The sequence below is a fragment of the Aquarana catesbeiana genome, linkage group LG06 (genome assembly GCF_042186555.1).
Source record: "Aquarana catesbeiana isolate 2022-GZ linkage group LG06, ASM4218655v1, whole genome shotgun sequence".
Lineage (NCBI taxonomy): Eukaryota > Metazoa > Chordata > Amphibia > Anura > Ranidae > Aquarana > Aquarana catesbeiana.
In genome coordinates this window covers 104,799,252-104,817,822 of record NC_133329.1, presented here as the reverse complement: position 1 = coordinate 104,817,822, position 18,571 = coordinate 104,799,252, and the positions used below count along the sequence as shown (strand labels likewise).

The 18,571-nt window shown below is 42.4% G+C and overlaps 1 protein-coding gene across 1 annotated transcript in view; it reads left to right on the top strand.

Moving 5' to 3' along the window:
• Positions 1–18,571, top strand: part of CORO7 (coronin 7) — a 317,064-nt gene that overhangs the window by 52,440 nt on the left and 246,053 nt on the right. The window contains exon 6 of the mRNA XM_073636587.1: positions 2,793–2,869. Within this exon, the coding sequence (XP_073492688.1) occupies positions 2,793–2,869 (77 nt within the window). The remainder of the gene's footprint in view (positions 1–2,792; positions 2,870–18,571) is intronic.

Here is an 18,571-nt window from a genome sequence, read left to right as displayed (position 1 = left end):
TGGCGTGCATTTGTATTCAGCCCCCTTTATTCTGATATCCCCATCTAAAATCTAGTGAAATCAGTTGCCTTCAGAAGTCACCTAATTGGTAAATATATTCCACCTGTGTGTAATTTAATCTCAGTATAAATACAGCTGTTCTGTGAAGCCCTCAGTAGTTTGCTAGAGAACCTTAGTGAACAAACGGCATCATGAAGGCCAAGGAACACACCAGACAGGTCAGGGATAAAGTTGTGAAGAAGTTTAAAGCAGGGTTAGGTTAAAAAAAAATATCCCAAGCTTTGAACATCTCACGGAACACTATTCAATCCATCATCCGAAAATGGAAAGAGTATGACACAACTGCAAACCTACCAAGACATGGCCATCCACCTAAACACAACACAATCTCCTGCGCTCGGGAGCTTAGTCAATGAGTAAGTGGTGTAGCCAATCCTTCAGATAGAATATGGAATGTCAATGGTTTTTTCTATATATGTCCACCTAAACTGACAGGCCGGGCAAGGAGGCATTAATCATAGAAGCAGCCAAGAGGCCCATGGTAACTCTGGAGGAGCTGCAGAGATCCACAGCTCAGGTGGGAGAATCTGTCCACAGGACAACTATTGGCTGTGTACTCCACAAATCTGGCCTTTATGGAAGAGTGGCAAGAAGAAAGCCATTTGTGAAAGAAAGCCATAAGAAGTCCTGTTTGCAGTTTGCGAGAAGCCATGTGGGGGACACAGCAAACATGTGAAAGAAGGTGCTCTGGTCAGATGAGACCAAAATTGAACTTTTTGGCCTAAAAGCAAAACGCTATGTGTGGTGGAAAACTAACACTGCACATCACCCTGAACACACCATCTCCACCATGAAACATGGTGGTGGCAGCATCATGTTGTGGGGATGCTTTTCTTCAGCAGGGGACAGGGAAGCTGTTCAGAGTTGATGGGAAAATGGATGAAGCCAAATACAGGGCGATCCTAGCAGAAAACCTGTTATAGTCTGTAAAAGACTTAAGACTGGGGTGGAGGTTCACCTTCCAGCAGGACAACAACCCTAAACCAGAGCTACAATGGAATGGTTTGGATCAAAGCATTCTCATGAGTTAGAATGGCCCATTCAAAATCCAGACCTAAATCTAATTGAGAATCTGTGGCAAGACTTGAAAATTATGTGCTGTAAATTGCCTCCAGCATTGATCCTGTTTCTTCTTGCCGGAGCCTGCCATTTTGTTGAAGCCCAGAGTTCCTGAACAGCAGTAAATCTTAACCACTCCTGGGCACTTTCACCCCCTTCCTGCCCAGGCCAATTTTCAGCTTTCGGCACTGTCAAATTTTGAATGACAATTGCGCGGTCATGCAATGCTGTACCCAAATGAAGTTTTTATCCTTTTGTTTGAGACAGATGGAGCTTTGTTTTAGTGGTATTTATTTACCACTGGGGTTTTCATTTTTTGCAAAGAAACAAAAACAAAATCATATTAGTGCCACTCGCTGATCAGTGGAATCAGTGCCATTGATATGTGGCACTGATAGGCGGCACTGATGTGCAGGCACTGAAAGGCAGCACTGATAGGCGGCATTTTGGGGGATTTTGTCTTAGAATCTGTTAGAAAATTTTGTAAAAAAGTAATTTTTCTCCTTCACTGATATGCACTGATGAGCCTGCACTGATGGGTACTGATCGGCTGCACTGATGAGAAGGCATTAATATGCGGCACTGATATGTGGCATTGATTTGCAGGCACTGAAAGGCAGCACTGATATGTGGCACTGATAGGCGGCATTTATGGGCACTGATTGACGGCACTGATGTGCAGGCACTGAAAGGCAGCACTTATGTGCAGGCACTGAAAGGCAGCACTGATGTGCAGGCACTGAAAGGCAGCACTGATGTGCAGGCACTGAAAGGCAGCACTGATGTGCAGGCACTGAAAGGCAGCACTGATGTGCAGGCACTGAAAGGCAGCACTGATGTGCAGGCACTGAAAGGCAGCACTGATGTGCAGGCACTGAAAGGCAACACTGATGTGCAGGCACTGAAAGGCAGCACTGATGTGCAGGCACTGAAAGGCAGCACTGATGTGTAGGCACTGAAAGGCAGCACTGATGTGTAGGCACTGAAAGGCAGCACTGATGTGCAGGCACTGAAAGGCAACACTGATGTGCAGGCACTGAAAGGCGATAACCGGCATTTCCTTGTTTACATGTGATCAGCTGTGATTGGACACAGCTGATCACATGGGTAAAGAGCTGCATCATTGGCTCTTTACCGAGATCGGGCATGCGTCGGGGACACAGTGCGCCACCGATTACCGTGCTGCACGGCGAGAGTGGGACGACTTCATATGTGCCAGAACAAAAGAGCACCCCGCCTGCCATTATTTGTCTGTACTGGGGGCGGGAGATGGTTAAGTCTGTCAGCAGATTCGGCACAGTGCCTAATAATAGAGAGCAACTGCGCATGTGCAGAGCGGGGCGAGACAGTATATTAAACTGGATTTTAAACAGTATAGGCCCTTATTTCTAATGTTTTACATACAGTAGCTATACCTGGAAAATGGGCCATCCTGATGTGATTTAGCAGGACTTAATTTTCTGACTAAAGTTACCTTTTAAATAGAAAGACAAAAACAAAATCAGCTCTAGTTTTTAACAAATGCCACAGCTCAGTGTATTGATCAATGTTGTAAATCGTTCATGTTTTTATTGCTTATCCCATCACTATGCTTGTTTGGACAATGAAGTGTGTCTTGTACCCCTTTATAGAAGTGGAAGTGACCCTCGTATCTCTCTTTTCCTGTTTTTTAGCGCTGGATAATCACAGTGACCTTGTGCAGAGCATTTGTTGGAGTCAGGATGGTGTACTGATAGGAACCACATCCAAGGTATGTACCCTGATTAAAGGAAATCTATGGTCATCAGCACTGCAAAAATAATACATATAATAGTTATTTTTGACAGTCTAATATAAGCTTACTTCAGTGGTTCTCAACACCTGTCCTCAGGACCCACCAACAGACCAGATTGTAAGTATTACCTTGGGGAGATGCAGACTAGAATACTGCAATCACTGAGCAGCAAATGATATCACCTGTGATGTATTTCAGTTATCTTGCAAACCTGGCCTGTTAGTGGGTCCTGAGAACAGGAGTTGAGAACCACTGGCTTACTTAAAATGTTGTGGGTTCTGCCTTTCTGCTGGTCATCACTTCCCACAACTTCCTTGATTCCCTGCATGTTTTGAAGCTTCTACTCTGCTGTTTACTTTCAATATCTAAGGACTACATATCCCCAGGTACCTTGCTGCCTGCAAGCTGTGATTCCTGTATTGACTCCGCCTCCTGAAACTCCTCTTGTTCAGAAGGCAGGCTCTGTGAAATATATGACACAGCAGTGCCTACTCACAGGGCATAGTGACTTTGTCACAGAATTCAAGGAATTAAATGCGTGGGGATCTTCACAATTAAGTTTACAAATTGCAATATCATTCAGAGTAATAGGAGGCAAAACTAAAAAGTGGAAATGAATATATGAATAGAAATTTTGACCATAGATATCCTGAACACTTTAACCACTTGCCGACCAGCCGCTGCAGTTGTACTGCGGCAGAATGGCACGGCTGGGCGAAACAACGTTATGTTACGTCGCTTTACCCTGTGGCCACTAGGGGCGCGCGCCTGCTGCTCGCCCTTGGAGCCAATGCGAGTGCCCGGCGGTCACGATCACCGCTGGGCTCCCGCGATCGCTACTGACACGCGAAGAACCAGGATCTGTGTGTGTAAACACACAGTTTCCAGTTCTCTTGAGAGGAGAAGGGACAGATCGTCTGTTCATACAGAGTATGAACAGCGATCTGTCATCTCCCCTACACAGTCCCCCCCCCCCTTCAGTTAGAACACACACTAGGGAACACATTAACCCCTTGATCGCCCCCTTGATCGACACTACCTGCTTGAAGTTTGCATGTTCTCCCTGTACCTGCGTGGGTTTCCTCCGGGTACTCTGGTTTCCTCCCACACTCTAAAGACATGCTGGTAGGTTAATTGGATCCTGTCTAAATTGTCCCTAGTATGTATGAATGTGAGTTAGGGACCTTAGATTGTAAGCTCCTTGAGGGTAGGGACTGATGTGAATGTACAATGTATATGTAAAGCGCTGCGTAAATTGACGGCGCTATATAAGTACCTGAAATAAATAAATAATAATAAATAAATAAATAGTGTTAACCACTTCCCTGCCAATGACATTTTTACAGTAATCAATGCATTTTTATAGCTCTGATCGCTGTATAAATGCCAATGGTCCCAAAAATTTGTCAAAATTGTCCGATGTGTCCGCCATAATGTGGCAGTCCTGATAAAAATCGCAGATCACCGCCATCACAGTCCGCCGGATCCCGGGGACTTGATGTCCGCCGGGGGCCCGCGATTGTGTCACGGAGCAGAAGAACGGGGAGATGCCTATGTAAACAAACATTTCCCCGTTCTGCCTAGTGAAAGAGATCTACTGCTCCCTGTCATCGGGAGCAGTGATCGCTGTCATGTTGTAGTGAGCCCGTCCCCCCACAGTTAGAACACCTCCCTAGGACACACTTAACTCCTTGATCGCCCCCTAGTGTTTAACCCCTTCCCTGCCAGTGTCATTTACACAGTAATTACAGTAATCCATGCATTTTTATAGCACTGATCGCTGTATAAATGACAATGGTCACAAAAATAGTGTCAAAAGTGTTCGATGTGTCCGCCATAATGTCGCAGTCACGCTAAAAATCGCAGATCGCCGCCATTACTAATAAAAAAAAAAAATAATAATAATAAAAATGCCATAAATCTATCCCCTATTTTGTAGACACTATAACTTTTGCACAAACCAATCAATATATGCTTATTGCGATATTTTTTTTTTTACCAAAATATGTGGAAAAATACATAATGGCCTAAACTGAGAAATACATTTTTGTTTTTTAATATATTTTTTGAGGATATTTATTATAGCAAAAAGTAAAAAATATTGCTTCTTTTTCAAAATTGTCGCTCTTTTTTTGTTTATAGCGCAAAAAATAAAAAACGCAGAGGTGATCAAATACCACCAAAAGAAAGTTCTATTTGTTGGAAAAGGACGTCAATTTTGTTTGGGTGCAACGTCGCACGACCGCGCATTTGTCAGTTAAAGCGACGCAGTGCTGTATTGCAAAAAAAGTGCTCTGGTCAGGAAGGGGGTAAATCCTTCCGGGGCTAAAGTGGTTAAACGTATGCAGGAAATGCTTTTATTCAGCAGTTTGTGGTCTGTTTCTCTAGTGACTGAATGAGTGCATTAGAGAAGTCATACTTTCTGGCTCCTAGCACAAAAGGCTTTAAATCAAAAATCTGGTTATGCTCTATGCTGTATTGTTGATCAGTGCAGACTGCTAATTGTAAACAAAGCAGTGTTTACACTGGACCAGGCCTGTGATGACGGCTGTCAAAATACTACTAGGTAAAAAGGCAGATATTTAATTACTTAATGTCCCTAGCTATTTTTTAAAGTGGGAGTAAACTCCCTTGGTTATTTTTTACCGAGATATTTACTTGCGAAGCATACTAGCACATTATAACTTTGCCTTGCAGGTTTAAAAAAAAAAAAAATGGCGGTTTCCTACCGGTTTAAAGAGGTTTTGTGTTTACCAAGTATGCCTTTTTCTTAAGATGCAGACTGATGGCTTTGAGTCTGTATTCCATTACTTTGTAATGAGAATGTTGCAACCTCCTCTACTGAAGCAGATGCTGGTGATGGGTTGCTGTGTCTCATTGCTACAAATCGATACCTGAATGAAGTGTAGGATGCAGTAGTATCCTGTATCTGTCTGAGGCTCCATTCACACCAATGCATTTTTTCATGCTTCTTTGCTTTTTGCAGAAACGCAGACTTTTTTTTGACATGGGTTCCTATGGAACACATTCACATCAATGCATTTTTGTGCCTCTGCGTTTTTGGAAAGGGTCGGGGACTTTTGTGAATGCAAAACGGTGCTTTTTTTTGCGATTTTGGTTCAATAAAAGAAGTGACAGAAAAGCATGCAGTGCGTTTTTTGCCTCGATTTTGCTGCAATTTGCATTTTTTTAATCTGCCCTACAACAAATTTGGCAAAAAAAAAAAAAAGGCATAAACACAAATGGCTGCAAAATTGCACTAAAAAGCACTGCAGAAGCTCTCAAAAGCAAACTGCATAGGTGTGAATGGAGACTGAGATAAGAATTGTTACAGATGATCTGTGCTTCTTTGAGCAAATAGATTCTTTTTTTTCATACTGCACAAATGAAAAGGAAAATGTGATCAATGACTTAGATAAGTCATCGCCAATTCTCCTTAAAGAATATGTTACCCACACAATTCATAGTCTTGATATGTATTTGTTGTACCTTGTACTTGTTAAAAAGTAGCCTGTCCTATTTGTATTGCTTCCTTTTGTAAAATGTCTGGTGATCCTGCCAGTCTCCCTGTTTTCTTATGTCAAAGTGACCACTCTAGGCATGAAAACACATCCATCCCAGTGCAGTCAGTTTTCTGCTTGCTTGTCCTCCAATGGCCAAGACTTGTGTTGATATGCCCCCCCCCTTCCTGCACAGCCATTTGCGGGGAGGATCAGTGTACTGCTCTTTCTCCACCCTCACCTCTTTAAAGGCCCTTGTGCAGCTAAGAACAGAGATTAAGTGATAAGAAAAAGATAAAAAAGTTATTTTAGTTTTATACACACACAAATGTTTTGCCTTTCATTTCTGTTTTAAACTGAATGGGTTGTTTTACAACGTAGGGGTTCACATATACTTTAAATGGGGCACAGACAGCAGTGATAGAGGATTTTTACCCTTTCCTCACAATTAGGGTTGTACCGATACCGGGCATTTGCATGAGTACATGTACTTGTGCAAATGTTCCGATGCTTGACCCGATACTTGGGCAGCCTCAGGGATGATCGGTGTGGCGATGGGTGGGAGTTGCAAGCAGCGATCTCCCTGTATAGCTTTTCTGACAGCCGCTTCTCCTCCTCTCCCTCCCACGGCTGTCAGGGAGATGGGTGCTTGTAACAGCCCCCATCGCCACACCAATCACCACCGGCTGTCCCCCTCTGTGCTCCCCGGGTCCTCCTCCAGGTCCCGATCCGTTTCGTCCTCCGGGTTCCCCTCTGTGTCCTCCTCCGGGTTCCCCTGCATCCTCCCCGACTCTCCATGACCTTTTCCGGGTCCCCCTGTGTCCTCCCTGGCTCTCCGGGTCCTCCTCCGGTCCCCCCCCTGTCCTGGATCTTTCAGGATGGAGATCGGAGGAAGGAGCCGGTAAACATGTCATTTACCGGCTCCCTCCTTTTCCAAATGCACAGAGTCAGTGATCACTGACTCTGTACATTCATAACTGAAGCATCGTAACCTGTGTTTACGATGTTTTAATTTATGAATGGAGAGGAGCCTCTGTCTCCTGTCCATTCATTTTCAGTGCAACTGAGGCTGCGAGAAAGGGACTGGGGAATCTCTATCCTCAGTCCCTTTCCCTGTCTCAAAGGAGAGATATCAGGGGTCTGTTTAGACCCCTGATAACTTACCAAAGCCCCCCCCCCCCAAACAGGGCTCATAAAAAAGAAAAAACAGAAAAAATTGTAATAAATATTTAAATGTTAAATTGTAAAAAAAAAAATAAATAAATAAAAAATATAAAATTGTAAAAAATAATTAAAAAAAATTAAAATTGTAAAAAAATAAAACTGTAAAAAAAACAATGAAAAAAACTAAATAAAATAAAAAATCTACTGACACATGGGCCACTGTCACATGACATTAAAAAAAGTATCAGTGTTACATAGGTTGTTTTATTATGCCCCCCTTTCCTCTGTGATGTGACTGGTCTCTAGTGAATTCATTGGTTGCATTATTTTAGCTAGAAGCAAAATGTATTTCTCCTCTGCAGTTAGGTTCCATTCACACCTGAGCGTACTGGAATCGCGCAGATATGACCACGATTCTAGAATCGAGGCAAAACACTGGACTTTTTTGCGATGCCATTATTTCTTAATGGCACCCCAAACGCGGTCGATTCTGCAGCAAATGTCGAGTGACAAAACACACTAATATAGCAGCAAAAATCGCACCGCCAAATGCTCCTGGCTCTGTGCCAAAATTTGGTCCGTGAGCTTCTTTGCAGTGCTTTTGGAGCTTAGGGAGACCCAGTAAAATGAATGGTGCCGCCCAAAAAATGCACCACAAGCTAAAAAAAAAAAAAAAAAAAAAATGCGGTGCAGCAGCTGTTGTTGCAATACGCTTAGGTGTGAATGGAGCCCTAATGTTACATTTTTGTTTAACATTAATCCAGTTGATTTCAAAGAAAAACATAGAACTGTGCACTTTCATTCACAATGTTAGAAATAGAGTGCATTGGAGAATTTTCGTGAGACTTTTCATACGAATTTTCATTCATCGGTTTCCAATTTGCTGTGAAACATAGAGGAAAATCGGACTAACTTTCGCCCAATTTTCTTAAAGTGTGTACCCCACTTTAATTGGAGTCCACCTGTGGTAAATTCGGTTGATTGGACATGATTTGTAAAGGCACACACCTGTCTATATAAGGTCCCACAGCTAACCGTGCATGTCAGAGCACAAACCAAGCCATGAATCCAATGAATTGTGTGTAAACCTCCGAGACAGGATCGTACCAAGGCAATGATGTGGGAAAGGGTACAGAAAAATTTCTGCAGCATTGAAGGTCGCAATAAACACAGTGGCCTCCATCATCCGTAAAGGGAACAAGTTTGGAACCACCAGGACTCCTCCTCCTAGAGCGGGCCACCTGGCCAAACTGAACGATCGAGTGAGAAGGTCCTTAATCAGGGAGGAGACCAAGAACCCGATGGTCACTCTGACAGAGCTCCAGTGTTTCTCTGTGGAGAGAGAACCTTCCAGAAGAAAAAACGCCTCTGCAGCACTAATCAGGCCTGTATGGTAGAGTGGCCAGACGGAAGGCACTCCTCAGTAAATGATACATAACAGCCCGCCTGAAGTTTGCCAAAAAGGCACCTGAAGGACTCTCAGACCATGAGAAACTAAAGTCTCTGGTCTGATGAAACAAAGATTGAACTCTTTGGCCTGACTGACAAGCATCATGTCTGGAAGAAACCAGGCACCGCTCATTAGCTGGCCAATACCATCCCTACAGTGAAGCATGGTGGTGACAGCATCATGCTGTGGGGATGTTTTTCAGTGGCAGGAACAGGGAGACTAGTCAGGATTGAAGGAAAGATGAATGCAGCAATGTTCAGAGACACCCTTGATGAAAACCTGCTCCACAGCGCTGTGGACCTCAGGCTGGGGGTGATTGTTCGTCTTCCAACAGGATAATGACCCTAAGCACACAGCCAAGATAACAAAGGAGTGGCTACGGGACAACTCTATGAGTGGCCCAGATGTGAACCCGATTGAACATGTCTGGAGAGATATGAAAATGGCTGTGCACCGACACTCCCCATCCAACCTGATAGAGCTTGAGAGGTCCTGCAAAGAAGAATGGGAGAAACTTCCCAATAATAGGTGTGCCAAGCTTGTAGCATCATACACAAAAAGACACAAAAAGGATGTAATTGTGCCAAAGGTGCTTCAACAAAATATTGAGCCAAGGCTGTGAATACTTATGTACATGGGATAGTTTTCATTTTTTATTGTTAATAAATTTGAAAATATTTCAAACTTCTTTCACGTTGTCCTTATCGGGTATTGTTTGTAAAATTTGGAGGAAAATAATGATCTTAATCCATTTTGGAATAAGGCTGTAACATAACAAAATGTGGAAAAAGTGAAGCGCTGTCAATACTTTCTGGATGCACTGTAATCATTTGTCAGTTGCTAGATCATGAAGTAGAGAAAACCTTACTCAATATGAAATTTGTTCTTTATGGGATTTCAACATCACACTCTATTGCCCAGCAGGTGGCGCTCATAGTATATGTGATGTTGGTATCACCACAGATGCTACTTGTGGATTTTTCTGCCCTTTTAAGACCTCATTTACACTGGTACAGTCAAATGTGCATTTAAAAGGACATTTCTAAACGCATATAAATGTAATGATTTTTCAATTACAATTAACACTGAGCCTTTACCTGCATTTAGGTGCGTTCACTTTACCTGCATTCAGATAAAACTGAATTCTGTGAAACCAGGATCCTATTTGAAACCCTAAATTATTATTATACAGGATTTATATAGCGCCAACAGTTTGCACAGCGCTTTACAACGTGTGGGCAGACATTACTGATACAATACAATTCAATACCGAAGGAATCGGAGTATGCATGTAAATGCGTCTAAAAGTGACAAAATGTGTGTAATCGCACATAAATGTGGCTAAACCTGCATTAACCTCTTGAGCCCCGGGAGGTTTACCCCCCTACATGATCAGGCAGCTTTTTGCAATATGGCACTGCACTACTTTAACTGACAGTTGCGCAGTCATGCGACGCTGTACCCAAATAAAATTGATGTCCTTTTTTCCCACAAATAGAGCTTTCTTTTGGTGGTAATTGATCACCTCTGTGGTTTTTATTTCTTGCTCTATAAACAAAAAGACCAATCATTTTGAAGAAAAATAATATTTTTTTACTTTGTTATAAAACATATCCAATAAAAAAATGTAAAAAATCAAATTTATTCAATTTAGGCCAATATGTATTCTGCTACATACATTGGTTTGCACAAAAGCTATAGCGTCTACAAACTATGGGATATATTTATGGAATTTTATTTTTTTTTTTTATTGTTTTTACTAGTAATGGCGGCGATTTTTTTGCGAGATTGCGGCCGACAAATCTGACAATAAGTAACACTTTTTGGGGACCAGTGACACTAATACAGTGATCAGTGCTAACAAAATGCACTGTCGCTGTACTAATGACACTGACAGGGAATGGGTTAACATTGGGGGCGATCAAAGGGTTAAATGTGCTCCTAGGGAGTGCTTTCTGTGTTGGGGAGGTGCTTTGACTGGGGGAAGACAGAGATCCATGTTTCTACTTAGCAGGAACACAAGACCTCCATCTTCCCCTCTCACAGAATGTTGGTCTGCCTTGTTTACATAGGCAGACCGCCGTTCTGCCTCTCCTCAGAATGAGCGCAAGGTGCCGGAGAACATTGGGTCCGCCGGACCCGCTGATTGGCTTCTGCTGTGGCCAATCACAGTGGAAGTGGGTCGCCAGCGACCCAGTGCACGAAATCATGTACAGGTACATGATTTCGCTCAGGAGGGCCGCCCTGCCGCAGTTTATCTACCTGGGACGGTCCAGAAGTGGATAAAGAACATCTAAGGCCCCTTGCGTATGGGCTGTCTAGGTGCAATGCATTTTAGTGCACCTGGGAAGGACAGAACCAACATTCAGCCCCACTTCCTGTTAAAGTTTGTGGAAGGCTGGTGCTAGACAAGGCTGAACAACACTATACTCCGTGGTACCTACGTTGGGGACCCTGTGCATTCTGGATCTTCATTGCTAAGTGCAAGTACCGTTCAAAGTTCAGCCCTGTCCAACCCAGCCTGCCATACACTTTGATAGGCTGCAGGCAGGCCAAAATGCTTGGAGTGATGCACAGCACGTAGACGGCCCCATGTGCAAGGGGTCTAAATGCAGGAAAAAGTGATCTGGGAGACATATAAGTTGTTTTGTGTTTAGAAAGCTAAACACAGGAGTGCTAGTGTGAATGAGACCTAAAGAATGAGCAAAATGTTATGCCGTTGCCATTGCTGACTTCTCATTCTGCAATTCCTAGTTGCATGGCTGTCATGGCTGTCAATACTTTCACTAACTCATTACTAACATTTATATTGATTAGGAGTTCAGACAGAAGTCTGATCTCTCTTTCTATGTACATAGTCCAGACATTGATTTTTGTGGTTCAGAGTAATAGCCAGACAACAGGCATTTTCAAAGGACCCCCATGTTTCTGCTAGGAAAGGTTTACTAAAACAACCCATAGATTATGCATTTTTTTTTTTTTTAAATTGCTTGATTCCCTTATCAGTGTTGATGGGGGAATCCCTCCCACAGTGCTATTGTATTTAAAACGCAGTGGTCACTGCTAGTGGCTATAGCTGCCAGCACTTATCGCATGGAAAAAAAATCCAACATGCAGGTTTTACTCAATTGATCGACTTCAATACAAGCAGCTTGCCCATAGATGGATGTGATCACTTATAAAAAATGGTGAAAAGGGTATTTATAATGTATTTTTATATCTATACACAAATGTTTTGCCCTTCATTTCAATTTTAAACTGAAGGGGTTGTTTTACAATGTGATCATTTACAATCACTTTAAGTCTCCATCTTGTTTTTCTTTTTACCATTGCCTATAAAGCAAGAAAGGGGCAGTGGGCAACTTGTTTTTGTGTTATTTAAGCACTTTGGACTAATGGTTATTGTCATTATTTATGATATGAAAATGATACATGCTGTATATTGGCCTGTAATCTGCAGTGACAGGTGCTGCTACAGTAATGACTTACGTTAAATTCTGCCCAGCATAAGATAAAACCATCTCCTGGAACTAAGCTTGCTTTTGTAATTCAGCGTTCAAATGCCAAAACCTCTGTGGGCAGTGGAAGTGTTGGTATTTGCCAATTGAATGTCAGGTGTGGTGTTCAGTTCAGTAAAGGAGCAGGGCCTAGTCTTGATTTGGGAAGAAGACTATGGCCTGTTTTACAGCTTGGGTTTGAGACATAAATGGTCTCCACAGAGACACGGGTATTGTTTAATGAACTGCTTTAATTTGCGTGTTTTTTTTTTTTTTTTTTACAACTCTCTCTCGAGTTTAGTGAAGTTTTCCTTTATTAAATCCCCCAAGTCCCCTAAGTGCAGCCCACCTGGGATAACGTGTGAAATAAAAATAGAGCATCGGCATAGTGTACGATCCTCAATAAAACTTTATTATTGTTTTATAGACACAAAAGAACTTGATATAAATGTATATCACAAATCATCTCTGACAAACAGACAGTCATCTGACCATCAGTGCTTACTGCCAGTATAAGCGCTGCCTCAGTACAGCATCCTGGTTCACGCTTTTTGAAGGCACTCACTCTTCATCAGAGCCCCACCTGAGATAATACTTTACCTTTCTCACTGATTCAGCTATCTCTCCTCCAAAAAGGTATCAGCCAGCCCTTCTTCATACTGCGCATGTGCGTGACAACCCTATTAATTCCTATGGGTAAGCCTTACTCTGAAGGATCACTGAAGTCCACCATGAGTACAGCTTACCCAAAGGAATTATTTGAGCTGTGGTTCGCTAATGTTAAAAAAGTCTTGATGAGACTGGTTCTTTGCGATCACTGAAGCTCACGGCAACTAATCAAATTTCAGTTGTTGCTACACTAGAACCATACAGTGAAGGGGGGAAAGTATTTGATCCCCTGCTGATTTTGAAAGGTGTTTATTTTAGTTTTACAACAAAAAATACAAAAATACAAAAGAAACGGACTCGCCTTACAGGCACGTAAGGTACTTATGGATATACCAAGACAAGTATTAATTAATGGACAAAAAGCAGGTAGTCCGTGAGAGAACAAAGAAAACTCCAACAACATTCTCACACACACATTCAAGCCCACACTGCTACGACCCCATATCAACGGTATATTTTCAGGGTCCCTATATGTAACGGAGAGTTCCGTACAAAACAATCCCAGGCCAATGTGTAGCCAACCATCAGATCACTGTACCAAAGCTACATTAGTGGATAGAGACTCACCGAGTAAGTTGTGATGATAGGACATCCCCCCAGAAATCCACAGAGACATCTAGCCATGATTGCAATATTTTGGTAAATTTCTTAGGGGACGCCCTACTTTTATATATCGATTTAAATTTGGGGAGAACCCCATGAACACTACGAAAGAAGGCATGGGCCGAAAGAGGGCCCACATCCTTTCAATGCAGTAAAATGTTTTTTACGCGCATAAAATAACAGTATACGTAACACGTAAAGTCCTAGCATGTGTATGGGGAACATAATCATTAAGTACTCCTAATAGCCCAACCTCTGGGGTATAAGGTATTGGCAGATGAAACTTGTGGTCAAAAAAGGCAAATAGATCCTTCCAATTGGTCGAGAGTCCAGGACATCTCCAAAACATATGAAAAAAATTGTCAGAAATGAAATCACATCTAGAACATGCAATATCCTGACCCATTCCCATCCGAACCAGCCTGGCTGGTGTGTAGTGTAAGTGATGTATGAACTTAAATCGGATCAATATGTCAGCAGTGCTGATTATATCCTCAAAGCATATCTCGGTTGCTTCCTCCCAGTCCACTTCAGAAAGCTCAGGCAATGACAGCAGCCACTTGCGATGATAGTTCTGGAAAGGATCAGCCCCCACCAACTGGAGGCTACCATAAAAGGTCATCACCAACTTGGAGATCTCCGAAAACGATAGGAGGTCCTCTTTAGAGGATTTCATGAGCTCAATGGTCAATGACACAAACTGTGCCCGAATGGCATGTTGTAGTAAACGATATTTAAAGAAGAACTTCTTTTCAAGGCCTTATTTATGTCTAAGTGTGTCAAAGGGTACCAAGGTAGTGTCCTCAACTATATGAGAGAGATGAGTAACTCCAAATCGACCCTACCATGGTGAGTCCGGTGACCAAAGAGCTCAGGGAGATTAGGATTCTTCCACAAGGGGGTCTGTGGCAACATACCCAGAGAGGCTTGTGTCAGAATTTTTACCCCCTTCCTCCAAGCCACAAAACTAACATCAACAGGAGAAAATCTGGAGCCACCGGATCTCTTTGACCTATGTAGCTCATCCCTGAGAGCGGTGGAGGGTCCAAAGAGTGCAGACAAAAGCACTGTAGAGTGAGTCTGAGGGTCAGAGTATAACCAAGCATGGACGTAGGTGAGTTGGGAAGCAATAAAATAATTCCTGAGGTTTGGACTTGCCAGGCCTCCCGCCTCAGCCTTAGCCGCCTGTAATGAGGACTTGGCTATACGAGGCTGGCAACCATTCCAGAAAAAGGAAGAAAGGTTGGAATCCACTGCAAAACATTTTTTTGGGAGAAAAACTGGGGCAGTACGATACAATCTTCCTCTGAGAGAAAGAATAACAACAAAAATATCCAGAAAAATGCATTTTAAAAAAGTTATAAATTGATTTGCATTTTAATCAGTGAAATAAGTTTTGATCCCCTATTAATCAGCAAAATGTATAAATATACTACACTATGAGACTTTTTATTCATGTCTCTTGTGGAGTCATTTTTCCTACCATAGCCATATATCGAGGGGCCATTGGAGTGGAGTGGTGCTGACAGTGGAAACAATTGCTATTCCAAATGCGCATTCTGACCATCCTGTAAAAAGGGGTCAAACACCTCTGGTGAGTTGCCACCTTCCCATTGAGCACTCGAGGTGCAGATCTATTTGTTTTGCTGTTGAGATTATTATCACACACGGCAGGGGCAGACTGATAACTCATGGGGCCCCCGGGCAATAGGAGATTATGGGGCCCCCAGGCAATCAGAGATTATGGGGCCACACAGTATACAATCACACAGTATACACATACATGTACACACAGTATACACAGACAGATGTAAAAAAAACACAGATTTATACATACTGTCCCTGGTTTTACTGAGGCTGGCAACCCTGATGGCGCCCCCTAATGGCCCAGGGCCCTCGGGCAGTGCCCGAGTGGCTCAATGGTCAGTCCGTCCCTGACACATGGACTTTAAGCTTGCTTTTTTCAATCATATATATTTCCATGTATTTTTTTTTATGGTTTTTATGTCATCCATGTGATTCACTTTGTAATGTTTAATTAATCATTCATTTGTTGTCACGCACATGAACACGAATAAGCGCCTATTCTTTTATTTATTCACTTATAATAACGTGAATATACAATAATATGATACATTCATGTGTATTTCTTGTTGTAGTAGAAGTATAAATCCTGTGCTTGAGTGCAATCAAATATTTAATTTATGAAAATGTAAAAAAAAAAAAAAAAAAAAGTTGTAACTTGTTGAATTTTCACAAATTCTCAAAAATCCATGCTTGTATCTATTCACCTCAGTGCTCCCCCATAGGACATGCTCTCACCTCACAGAGTGTGACCACACACTTAAGTATGGTCGAATAAAGCTTGTTGGTCACTCCCGGACTAACAGATCATGCTTTCCTCCTCGTTGCTCCATTGATGTGCCTCCATTATGACTCGATATATATGAAAGAAAAAGAGCTCCAAATAGTGCTTAAATTGTTTTAAAACAATATTCAATTTATTAAAAAATGTGCATAGAACTCACATTTAAAATGTGTTCCAGTGCACCAACTGTATACAGCTTATATCATAAAAAACCACAATGCTGCAGCTACTTTGTGCCTCTCTGGTTTGGCAAGACGCTTTTGCATCTTCCACAATCTGCCCCTCCCCTACGCGTTGCATCACAGGGTCTTGTGCCTTTTTTTTTTTTTTGACATTTTCATTAATTAAATATTTGCCCTTAAGCACTGGATTTATACTACTACAAGAAATACACATGAATGTATCATATTATTGTATGGTCGCATGTTATTATGTTGGCACTCATATTTGCACAGGAGAATTGATACACCAAGTGGTTGGATACACTTATTATCACTAGCGCAGCATTATTTGTTTTGATTTTATTTACAAGACTACATATTATTTTATATATATATATATATATATATATATATATATATATATATATATATATATATATATATATATATATATATATATATATATATATAAACTGTCAATCTCCTACGGTGTGGGGCCCCGTGCAAGATTTCGTGGAGTTTCAGTGATCATGAGAACGGTGACGAATCAGCTCAGAACTACACGGGAGAATCTTGTCATTGATCTCAAGGCAGCTGGTGCCGTAGTCACCAAAAAAATATTGGTAACACACATTACGCCGTGAAGGACTGAAACCCTGCAGCGCCTGCAAGTTTCGCCTGCTCAACAAAGCACAAGTACAGGCCCGTCTGAAGTTTGCTAATGAACATCTGAATGATTCAGAGCAGAACTGGGTGAAAGTGCTGTGGTCAGATGAGACCAAAATCGAGCTCTTTGATATCAACTCAACTCGCCGTATTTGGAGGAGGAGAAATGCTGTCTATGACCCCAAGAACACCATCCCCTCCTTCAAACATGGAGGTGGAAACATTATGTTTTGGGGGTGTTTTTCTACTAAGGGGACAGGACAATTTCACTGCATCAAAGGGACGATAAACGGGCCCATGTACTGTAGGGCTGGGGAAAAAATCGATTTGAATCTTGAATCGAGTTGAGAGGTCAAATCGATTCAAAATTTCAGCAAATCGATTTTTTAGATTTTTTTTCACCAGGACTGGTACTGACACCGCGCCGGTCCTGGGGAGCTGCGGGCAGGAGTTTTTGGGTGAGGCCGCGGCTTCGGCCTAGTTCGCGAGGCCGGACGCAGCGGACTAGGCTGAAGCCGCGGCCTCGCCTAAAACCTCCTGCCTGCAGCTCCTCAGGACCGGCGCGGTGTCCATCAAAAAAAAAAAAAACCCTCTTTTTGAATCGAGGTTTTTTTTTTTTAAAAATCGCAGATTTTTTTTTTTTTTTTTGGAGAAAATCGCCCAGCTCTAATGTACTGTCAAATCTTGGGTGATAACCACCTTCCCTCAGCCAGGGCATTGAAAAATGGATTGTGGATAGGTATTCCAGCATGACTGACCCAAAACACACGGCCAAGGCAACAAAGGAGTGGCTTAAGAAGAAGCACATTAAGGTCCTGGAGTGGCCTAGCCAGTCTCCAGACCTTAATCCCATAGAAAATATGTGGAGGGAGCTGAAGGTTTGAGTTACCAAACGTCAACCTCGAAACCTTAATGACTTTGAGAGGATCTGCAAAGAGGAGTGGGACAAAATCCCTCCTGATATGTGTGCAAACCTGGAGGCCAACTACAAGAAACGTCTGACTGATGTGATTGCCAACAAGGATTCTACCACCAAGTACCAAGTCATGTTTTGTGAAGGGGTCAGATACTTATTTCACTCATTAAAATGAAAATCAATTTATAACTTTTTTGAAATGCCTTTTTCTGGATTTTTTTGTTGTTATTCTGTCTCTCACTGTTAAAATAAACCTACCAATAAAATTCTAGACTGATCATGTCTTTGTCATTGGGCAAACGTACAAAATCAGCAGGGGTTCAAATACTTTTTTCCCTCCCTGTAGTTGCACACAGCCCATTGCATTAAGGTGTGTACTCCAAAGCTCAAACACACATGGCTTTCTCTGCAACCTCAGCTGCACTGGACAGTGAATGAATGGGAAGTGCTCTATGCTGAGCGGCTTCCTGTTCATTCACAAACTGAAGCATAGAAAACACAGTGAGTGAGTGTGTTTACTGTGTTCATTGAGAAAAGGAAGGGGTCAGTAAATTATATAGTGACTAGCCCTTTCCTCTGATCTTCATCCTGAAACATCCCCCGCAGCAGCCGAGGGGAGAGGAGGGAAGCCAGCAGCACTCCGGAGGGGGCAATATGGGGGGAAGCCCGGACAGGGGGGGGAGT